Here is an 11,359-nt window from a genome sequence, read left to right on the forward strand (position 1 = left end):
GTAGCAACAATCAATACGAAACTAACGATTTTAAATTGGCTCACCACTTTAGTAGCCTATTGGTCCCAAGCAAACGATTAACGTACCCTATTCTAGTTGAAATTCTATTACTACACTATGTTTGTTTTGATTCGCTATGAAAGTTTGACAGATAACATCAGGGGTGTGTGGATTCATGCAGAACATGCAGGAGTGAGTGAAATAGCTTGGGACTGCTTGGGACCGTTGTTCTGGTACTGAGTGAGCCAAAAATAATAATGATTTTCTTCGGGACCCAGTGGTCTTAGAGTTACCTCTATGGTAGTAGTGTTGCCATGTGGTACAATCCAGAAGTAGTGGTGTTGCCATGTGGTACACTGAAAAATTGCAATAGCAGGTTAGTCACCAAAGTTTTCGAGCCGCTCCGTCTGTCACTTCGTTTGTGGTTCCACATCACCCTCCTATAATTGTCACTGGTGAGGACAAACTCGTGCGTGATTTCGACGAATATCCTGCTACGGTTTCTTATGACTTTCGTAAAGCTGACCACCGTAGCATCATAGATGTATTGTCTAGCATGGTATGGGAGAACACCCTTGATCCAGATGACGTTGAGGCTGCAGCGCAAACCCTTTCACATGTCTTGGCATATGTCATTGACAGACACGTCCCGAAAAGAACTCACCGCAAAGTGTCTCACCCTCCCTGGCAGACGAGAGAGCTACGTAGGTTGAAGTCAATCAAGAGAGCAGCATTGAGAAGATTTACGAAGTATCGTACGCTTCCTCTGAAACTACATTATGTGAGGCTGAATCACATGTACCAGCGAGTCAGTCGTGAATGCGTTTCAAGTTTCCAACGAGGCATCCAGCGCAAACTTAAGCTGCACCCGAAATCCTTTTGGAACTACGTGAACGAGCAACGCAGGAAATCCGGCCTCCCATCGTCTATGAAATTCAACGGAGAAGTTGCTGCCACCGTTAAGGATATATACCGCCTTTTTTCCGACAAGTTTGCCAGTGTATTCACTAATAAGATATTAACTGACGACCATATTAAGCTAGCTGCCAGGAACGTTCCAGTAAATGATCAAACGCTGGGTGCAATTGCTGTTAATGCTGAGATGATTTCTAAGGCCGCGACTCTGCTCAAGTCCTCCTTCAATCCTGAACCTGATGGAGTTCCATCTGTATTTTTGAAGAGACATATTGCTAGCTTGTTAATTCCGCTTCTTCGCCTGTTCCGAATGTCTCTCTCCAGTGACATATTTCCATCTTGCTGTCCCATTGCAAGCAGTATTTGAGTGCTGATCAACATGGGTTTACTGTCGGCCGCTCTACAACCACCAATCTGCTGTGTCTCACATCGTAATCGAAAGCATGTCGGATCGGGTTCAAACGGACGTTATCTTTTCAGACCTATCCGCAGCATTCGACAAGTTGAACCATGCTATTGCGATTGCTAAACTTGGCAGGCTCGGTGTATGCGGTAATCTTCTGAGTTGGTTAGATCAGCTAGCTTCTTCGCTACATCAGGTATACCTCAGGGAAGCCACATGGGACCTTTAATTTTTATACTGTTCTTCAACGACGTGCATCTGGTCATCGAAGCTCCTCGGTTATCATATGCAGATGACCTCAAAATCTTCCTACGAATCCACTCGACTGCTGACTGTCTCTTTTTCTTCAACGTCAGCTGAATGTATTCGCTAGTTGGTGCAGTTTAAACAGAATTGTAGTGAACCCAGCTAAATGCTCCGCTATTACGTTCTCACGAAAACAACAACCGATATTATTTAGCTATGACCTGATTGGCTCGACAATCGAACGAGTGAATCAGGTTAAAGACTTGGGTGTGATTTTGGATTCGCAGCTTTCATTCAAGCAACACATTGCATATGTTGTCGATAAGGCGTCAAGAACTTTAGGGTTCATTTTTAGGATAGCTAAAAACTTCACTGATATCTACTGTCTAAAATCTCTCTATTGTTCGCTTGTTCGATCTTACTTAACAATCCTGCGCACGTCCAGGGGTGCAAAGGGCCTTTGTGAAAGATTTCAATCCTGGGCGATTACTAGCTTTGGCCTTGACCTGTGCCCAAGTCTAATTTCGGTCAACGTTCTTAATTTCACTGTTTAGACTCTACTGCGATATCCGGCTGGATTCCAGTCCAGTGCTTGCTTGCAGATTTCGTTTCCGCTCCGTCGTAGTGTTTAGCCGACCCACCTCCACTTCCGTTCACGAATTTCTGTCTCTATCGGCTTCTGATGGCACAAACGATGAAGCTCGGAATTTGAGATCCAATTGTGGGCCCACCAGGCACGAATTATGTACCGCAGGCATCGGTTGATAAACACCTGCAGCTTCTGAGTGTTCTCCGCTGATACGCACCATGTTTCAATGGTGTATAACAGCCAGGGCGTCACAATATCAGCTTCAATCGACCAAATCGATGTGACGAAGAGACTGCTGGCTTTCTTTTTCTGTTAAAGTCGAACAGCTTCGCAGCATTCTAGAACCTCAGTCGGCGTGCACAAACAAATGTTCAATCGCTTGTCTCTCTTTCTCCCGTCGCTCCATTGGTCTTCCTTTCAAGCTTCGGTGAAACGGATGAGCGAAAGAGCGCTCGACTTTGATAGTGTTCTCTTTCATGAAACACATCAACAGAGGTTTCATGACGTATATGACGGAAAATGAAATTACATATTTAAAGTATTTCTCACGTGAAAACACTTGAAGATTAAACGTTATATGTTGAATTTATCTTCCACCCACAAATTTATCTAAAAAAAATTAACGAAAACGGGACATAACGCATTTTAAACAAATTGAAAGAGCGGTGATAGAGTGTTCGTGAAAGGGGATTGAAAGCCATAATTAGGTTTCGTTTAACTAGAAAATCGACGTTAGTTACGTTGAAAGCGATGAGCAAAGCAACGACGAGAAGTTCCACAGCCAGCCTTTCCTTCTAAGCGTCCTTTTCTTGCTGAGTCTAGCTAGGCGTTATAGAAATGAAGCGTCGAACACGTATGTATGAGAGAAACAATACACGAGTTCATTTTAGAGCTTCGAAAATGTAGAGCCCTGATAACAGCACAGACTTCACGTTCGAGTTAAAAATTCGGATTTTGGTGCGTCGACTGATCTGATTCACTCTCCATACATTTCGTAAACTGGCAAAAGCAGCCATCGCCTTCTATAATGCCGTCCGACGCTATCTGGCTGCCAAGATATTGGAAGCTTTCGACTTTCTCCACTGCCTGCCCAGCTACCGTGAAATTGGAACGGTTTTCCGTGTTGACATCCAACGATTTGGTCTTGTTGACGCTGATGATCGTCGAGCTTACTCAGCATGTCAGAGCGCCGTTGTGCTAATAACGCAACATCATCTGCCAAATCGAAGTCGTTGAGATACTCCATGGTAATAGCAAATAGGCTGCCACAGCAACCCACGGTTCGGTACACGGTCAACGGCTCCAACCATAATCTCGTCGATTACGATGAGGAACAGTAGCGGTGATAATATACATCCTTGCCTCACACCCGCGAATACCCGAATCGGGTCAGACAAAGCTCCGTTGTACAACACTGCATGAGAAAGCCTCGTACTTCGCTTCGATGACGATCTTATCAGGGACTTCCTTGCGTCTCAGAGCGCCCACAAGTTTTCGTGGTTTAGTCGGTCGAAAGCTTTTTCGTAGTCAATGAATACCAAGTACAGGGACTCTTGGAACTCATTGACCTGCTCCAAGATGATGCGGAGCGTAACAATATGGTCCACACAGGATCTTCCAGCACGGAATCCTGCCTGCTGTCGTCGGAGAGTCGCGTCCATTGAGGATAACTTTACACAGAACATTGAGAACAATACACAGTAACATGGTGCCTCGCCAGTTATCGCATACAGTTGGATCCCCCTTCTTGGGGACTTTTATCAAGACGCCCTACATCCAGTCGACCGGAAAAGTCGCGGTGTCCCAGCTTGTTCGATCGACGCTTGAGTATTGTTCAGCGGTTTGGAGCCCAAACTACAACAACGGTGCCGAGAGAATAGAATCTGTTCAACGTCGCTTTCTTCGTTTTGCGTTGCGTAGATTGCCTTGGAATGATCCGTATCGATTACCCAGTTACGAAAGCCGTTGTCAACTTATCGACCTAGAACAACTCCGGACTAGAAGAGACACAAGCAGAGCCCTAACCGTGGCCGATATCCTGCAAGGAGGGACAGATTGCGAGGCTATCCTGAGGCAAATTGACCTGAATGTTCAACCCCGACCGCTTTGTAATAACCTTATGCTAAGACTGCCTCTACGTCGCGCAAATTATAGAGCATACTGTGCGGACTGCAGAGAACATTCAACAGAGTTGCATCTGTCTTCGACTTTCATCTCTCCCGTGATGCGCTTCGTCGAAAGTTTTCTTCTGTTTTTCGCCGGCAGGAGTAACTGACTATAAGATAGGGGAAATGTAGGTAATGTTGGCCTAAATGTCCCTAATTTGGGCCCATACATAAATTCAGCAAACGACTAAATTTTCAATAGGGACCAAAAATATCCATTAGTACCGTCCCAATGACGCGTTCATCTAGATAAAATTGATGAATAGCAGATTTTTAGCGATGGGCCCAATATTAGATCCATAGGCCAACATTAGAGCCATTTCCCATATATGTTTTTTTTTATGTTATGACTATGCTTGAAGTTATTTTTTTTGACGTTGGATAACGTCTTTCGGCAACATACGGGGGTACAAAATTGAAAACAGTCATTTTGATGCGTTACGAAAAATTAAAAGATTTTGAACGATAATAACTCAACCGTCTCTCGATAGATTTACGAGATAATGGCATCAATCGATTGGAAATATTTCTAGCAATTTGCTGAACGTTTCAAAACTATTGATTTCATTCTGTAAACTATTGAAAAATGGTTAAAAGTAAACCATTGTCTAAAGATGGTGAAAATCGATTGATTTTTTTATATTCTTATACTTTCTCCAACCGAGACATCAGATGCGAGTATCTGACACCTCTGATATTTTCTGTTCTACTATATAAGCGTCCAACAAGGTCGCCCGTTCCATCATTGTCAACAATTTCAGCCCAACAAAACGGCCCTTTTCAGGGCCACCAAACTTTCGCAAAAGAGTTATTAAGGAATATTCCTAAAATATAATATACACAATTAAGTACAACACATAACAGACGTTATCCAACGCCAACCCTGAGGTCGTATCTAGTATACAACCCTTCCAACTTTTTACTATAGTTCACTGAGGCAAATAGACTTAAGAATTTCATAAGGCTCGAATTATGAACGACACATATGAATTTCATAAGCACGACTTATGAAAATTTTTCGTCTTACATGAGGTAGCTCTTCTACGCCATTAGTCATTTCATTAGCGTTGACAGACGAGTGGTCCAGACACAGGACTCGTAATCTCAAAGTCCATGGTTCGGTTTCAGTCGCTCACTTTCATTATTTTTTTTGTCGATATTATTTTTCATAAGGCAAATCAATGAAATTCATACCGATTCCTTGTGGCTAAAATTCATAAGTGGTTCTTATGGAATTCTTACGTTCTTTTGCCTCAGTGTTGATAAGGTTAACATCATTAACGGCGCCGGTGGTGTAGTGGTAAGCGTGATTACCTCTCACCCCAGCAGGCATGGGTTCAATACCAGTCGGCGCCGCCGGGATGTTCTGAGGCATAACATCTCTGATCACGCCTTCCTTCGGATGGGAAGTAAAGCCGTTGGTCCCCGGTTCATGAGTTGATGGGTCGATAGGTAGGGTCCAGGTGTGGGAGCTGCCTTCCTGGCACGTCGGTAGCATTGGTGCTCAGCACGGAAAACAAGATCGACGGAAAAAACAAACCAAAGGAAAAAAAAGGTTAACATCATTGGGGCTTTTGATGTAAAACAACAATAAATCTAAATAGTGTAAATGTTACACTAAATCACAATTTCTCCTGACTCTGACCAATGCATCACCGACAAACCGACATGAAACTTAAGCCTAACTTTCGCTCGAAAATCTATAACAGCCGATTCAAATGTACACCCGAGGGGTGCGACACATCTAAATCTCGATTTTAAATGGTCGAAAAATCTCACACTAGCGAACCAATCTACGATAAATCTTTTTTCATCTCTTGCATCTAAACCCATCTCCTCGTATCGCTCCCCACCTTTTTGCAGGAAATCTTCAAAATCATAATCTATCGTGTTTCTATCTATTAAGCGCGAGTGCATCTCACAACAACAAAGCAAAAAATTCCTGCATCTTAGATAGAGTCGCCCCCCTCGTGTACACCCATCTGATCTGTCAAAACATAGAAAAATTTGTTGTGTCAATATCAATCAATGTCACTCGCCGCAATGTCAATGAGCAAATAACATTAATATCATAAAAGAACCTACTGAAAATCAAAGTTTAAATAGATCAAACGGTTAAATTTGCCTATCCTAGAGAGTCATGTGGCACCGTACAATAAACACCCTTTCCCGAATTCGGGCTCCCAAATCTCAAATTGGAAATCGGATTCTAATGCAGTTCATATTGGTATGGTACTTTCAACTTTTCCAACAATTTATTTGAATGGTATATGTATATAAAGGTAGCTCGTCTCAATATAAACTAAAAACTGCCTTCAAAAAAAAAAAAAGGTATACGATTAAGCCTAGTTCACTAATCCTAGCCAATAATGTTAAGCTAATGAAGTAAATTATCGAAAACGCATCAACGCAACCGCGGCCCGGGTGTCGCACGGCTAGTAAACGCGATCTTGATAGCTGTTGTCCTGTGGGCGCTGTTGCATTGTGTTGACCATCTGTTGCTGGTACTGCCGCATCTGGCAGGCCCGCCTCGGAGGCGTCAGATACTCGAACATGCTCTGCGTGTGCTGAGACAACATCTTGCTCAGGTCGCTCGGCATCGGATCAGTCCAGAAGAAGTCATGATTCAAAGCGGAATCGGCATCGATGCGCTCCTTCGGATCCAGGATAAGCAGCTTATCCAGCAGATCGACCCCATTTGTGTCCTTCACGTATGGCCGAAGACGGTCGCGTACCTTCCGCTTGTGTCCCATCGGATGTTCCATTTTCTGATAGAGCTCCAAGCTTTCAACGCCCGGCCATACGTCCGGTGTGAACGATCCACACAGCTGAGAAATGAAAATCAGCTGCTGTTGTTCCGTTGCGCCCTGCATGATAGGCGAACGGGTCCACATTTCCGCCATAATACAGCCAGCGCCCCACATATCCACCGGAGGTCCATAGTTACGATCGCCCAGCAGCAATTCCGGGGGACGATACCATAATGTGACGACACGGTTTGTATACCGATTGGCTTGTCCGTTCTTAGTGATGCTGAACGCTCGAGCCAAACCAAAATCGGCCAATTTGAGAACGCCATTCTTCGTAATCAGTACGTTGGCAGCCTTCATATCGCGATGAAGTATCTTATTGCTATGGATGTAGTACAGGCCGTTCAGCAGCTGCTGCATGACCTTCTTGATCTCGCCCAGACTGAACTTGACATTGATATTCGACAGCAGCCCGGCCAGATCATGCTCGCAGAAATCAAACACCAAATAGAACGTTGACCGATACCGATTGTTGGCCGTTGCCTTCGTACGACAGATCTCGATCAAATTAACAACGTTCTCGTGCTTCAGCAGCTGCAGGATCCGGATCTCCCGCAGGGCCGTAATCGGAAAACCTTCCTTCTCGTTATCCATCAGAACCTTCTTCATGGCGACAAACTTCTTGTTGGATTTCTTCTCGCGAGCTTTGAATACCTCGCTGAAAAAAAAAAACAAGAACCGAAAAAAATTAATCCATTGTCCACTAGCAAACCCAGATTCTGACGCACCCGAAGGTTCCCTGTCCGATTTTCGCAACCTTCTCGTATTTGCTCGATTCGTCGCAATAGGGAAAGTCATAATCTTCGATGTACTTTTGCTTCTCCGCCATGCTGAGCACTGTACTCGAGGTGGACATCTGCATCCCGGAAGAGTGTCCCTCGCGTCCGGACGAGCTCATGGTGGCGGTGAATAGTACGACAACGGCGGAAAAGAATAATGATTCAGAACTGGCAAACTTTACGAGAAAAACTACGGAAATGATTCGCGTTCGATCAGGAAAACCCCGTTCCTTTATTATTCGATGAGGGATGCTCATGCAACGTCATAGATAACACGTTTGGCAATGTTGATTGCTCATCTCTTTCATTCTCCCGCTGCTCTTACTAACAATGGGGGTGACGTTAAGTCTTTGTCACTTGAAAACAGAGGGAGAGTGAAAGAGATAATAAATTTGCATTGCCAAGCATGTTTTCTAGGATGTATTGATTTTGATGCTCACCGGATGACAGATGATTGCTGTCACATTAGAAAATAAGGGCTAAGTTCACGCACTGTGCTCGCGCCCAGTCGGTCAAAATTCGGAAAGCAAAAATTGGGCGATCTAGAATCAATCAATCAGGGTTAATCGATATTTTGAAGTACATTCAAAATTACTATTTTTCTGAAATAGATTAAAATTTAATCCTTTTTTATATTTATTCGTTATACACAGCGCTTAGATTTAAAAGTAATCTATAGAAGATTGAATTTCTATACTAGGTTATCATAGTTTGTTAGTAAACACTTCACGCGTGAAAAATCAGTTGCTAGTTTGTTGTCGTAAACAGTCGGAACAAGAAACAAATATAAGCCGAGATATTGGGCCGTATGAATAAAAAGAGTTTACTTTACTTTCCCGTGCTTTTCTTACGGGGAAAGTAAAGTAAACACTTTTATTCATACGACCTATTAGCTTTAGACGAAGAAAACCAACAATGAGATCGAGTTGGAAAAAAATTGAGGAATATCGATGGACCGTCGGAGAGAACGCAAATTTTCCAGAAATGGTATTGATTCATTTAGAGGGCCGTTGATGATTCAATGTTCGCTCTTTCGCTGACTAAATCTTAGCTGAAAATTCAAGACCAACAATTGAAATGGCCTTAACTCCATTTTGTAAACAAACCTTGTAAGGCCATTTTCTCGCAAACCGAAACCTTAATTCGCAAACCTAAACCACAATCGGGTAGAGGATAATTTCCCCTACCTGTTCATTATGTTGGTTTGCCTTTGCGGACTTCGGTTCACGAGAAAACGGCCTTACAAGGTTTGTTTACAAAATGGAGTTAAGGCCATTTCAATTGTTGGTCTTGAATTGTCTACAAATTGCTCAGCAGATCCAATCACTTATCAACATTCTCCAGGAACATAAAATCCAGCGGTTTCCAGTTGAAGGTCGAGGAAAACGAAGCACAGTGATTAAGGATTTAATATCAACTTATGTAATCATCAAATTTCATTAACACATTATTCGTTGATGTTCATATATATGCAATTTTAAAAAGTGAATTTGACAAGAAACAACAACAACAACCAACGAAAATACATTTTCGCTGATAAATCCCTTTAATACATCATTCGCATACTCGCTTTTTATACTTTCTCATGCATAAACCATTTTTATGCTAAGTTCGTATTCTCTCTATACGGATCTATGCGTCGGTCGGGAAAGTTATGATTTGGCGTAGCTTTAATCTATTTAGATTTGAATATCTTTTGAGTGTAGTTAGCAGTTGCTGACTCGATATTTGTGTGATCGAAATGAAGCAAAATTTTGCTGATTTTAGACTTGATGAAAGATCAGCAAACGTTTCAGCAAAATAATGCTGCTGAATTTTTCAGCTATTCCAACTTCTGTCAAAATGACAACCTTTTACTGAAAATCAGCAATATTTCTTTACTGATCTTTCAGCAATTCAAAATTGGTTTCTTTAATTTTGAAAAATATATCGGTTTTTAGATATCATCTGAAAGACCTTCGTTTTCTGAGCACAGCGATATTTTTTTTCAAACCCTCGCACTTTCATCTCGATTTTTAAATCAAGATTTAAAGCAAAATAATAACATCACTGTTTGACACTAAACTGACAAACTGACAGCTCGCTCCCATATAAACTGACACCGAGGGGCGCTAATAAGGTGATTTTTGCAAATGTAATCGTACTTATTTAAAATAGTTCCAGTGTACCAAAATTGATGAAATTTTGGGTTTGGGTTCCATTTTCAATGCAGATTACGAATATGCATTAACCTCAATACCCTTAAAGAACCCAATTCTGACATTTGGCAGCATACACAGCAAAAAAAAATGTAATATCGATCAACGTAATTCAAGCTGATGTATGAAATAATGATGTAATAGCAAAACGCATATACAATATTACATCAATGGATGTAATTTTGTTCGCAAAATCGATGTACATTGTACAATGTGATATTACACAACCAATGGATTGACCTGGTTGCAGCAGTTTCGATGTAATATTCAACAACTTTTTTTGCTGTGTAACCAGTGTTCGAGCCAGTTTCCTAACCTATATAATTTTATTTGTTTGTAGTTTTTTTATACCTCTTCCTCCTGCTGCGGTTTAACCGCTGGTGTACGAATGCAAAAGTACTTGCGACTGTGATGCTAACAGTTTGACAGCTCTTTGACTGGGTTTTAGTTTATGTTAGCTGATTTTTTCGGTAAAAATATAGTTTGCTGTTTTTCAGTAAAGCATTGGATTGCTGATCATGATCGAGGGGTGTGACACATCTAAATCTCAATTCTAGATGCTCAAAAAATCTCACACTAGCGAATCAATCTTCGAAAAATCATCTTTCATTTCTCGCATCTACTTGCATCGTGCTTCATCTTTTTGCAGGAAATCTTCAAAATCGACATAAATCTTCCTTGTATCTATTCAGCGTGCGTGCAGCTAGCCACAGCAAAACACAATCTTTTGTGCATCGTAGATAGAGTCGTCCCCCTCGATCATGATCCAGTTTTACATTTTTACATAGGTACACACAAAGAAAAGTCGTTGCTAAAATTAATAAAACCATTGGTAGAATTAAAAGTTTGCATTGGTTCTTTTTGGTAGAAAGCGGTTGTCTTTCAAAACAAAAGTCAGCCAAGTGTTAAAGCAAAAGTTGACCGCTCACTACTTTCAAAAGTTAAAACTTTCAAAATAAATTGTACTACTGTCTCGGGAGTGGTGGAATTAAAATGGCATCTTTTCAATTCAAAACAAAGTTTCGGTTTGAAAATGTGATATATTTGAAACAATAAATAACATTTTTAATAGAAAAAACTAAATTTTGAAATTAAAAACATGCATTTTCATTGTAATATCATCTTTTTTTCATTTTAAATTCTAAATAATATATAATTTATGCAAAACAGATCAAAAATGTATTTATTTTCATTTCCTTTTCAACTAATTAACAATTATGTAACGAAATTCACAAAGAGACACAGATAGACATC

The 11,359-nt window shown here is 41.4% G+C and overlaps 1 protein-coding gene across 1 annotated transcript; it reads right to left on the reverse strand.

Moving 5' to 3' along the window:
- Nucleotides 1-6,619: 6,619 nt before the first annotated feature.
- Cdk9 (Cyclin-dependent kinase 9) lies at nt 6,620-8,118 on the reverse strand. The gene is made up of 2 exons (XM_065229584.1): nt 7,857-8,118; nt 6,620-7,786 (listed from the first exon to the last, which is right to left on the reverse strand). Exons 1-2 carry the CDS (start codon nt 8,024-8,026, stop codon nt 6,754-6,756), a joined length of 1,203 nt encoding a protein of 400 aa, XP_065085656.1. The 5' UTR covers nt 8,027-8,118; the 3' UTR covers nt 6,620-6,753.
- Between the last annotated feature and the right edge of the window lie 3,241 nt (nt 8,119-11,359).

This window comes from Ochlerotatus camptorhynchus, unplaced genomic scaffold (genome assembly GCF_037179485.1).
Source record: "Ochlerotatus camptorhynchus isolate MF236.1 unplaced genomic scaffold, CSIRO-AGI_Acam_v1.1 ptg000316l, whole genome shotgun sequence".
Taxonomy (NCBI): Eukaryota; Metazoa; Arthropoda; class Insecta; order Diptera; family Culicidae; genus Ochlerotatus; species Ochlerotatus camptorhynchus.

Coding starts and splice junctions, on each gene's coding strand:
- Cdk9 (XM_065229584.1), bottom strand. CDS start 8,026: ATGAGCTCGTCCGGACGCGAGGGACACTCTTCCGGGATGCAGATGTCC. Junction 7,787..7,856: donor ATCGGACAGGGAACCTTCGG/GTGCGTCAGAAT, acceptor TTTTTTTTTCAG/CGAGGTATTCAAAGCTCGCG.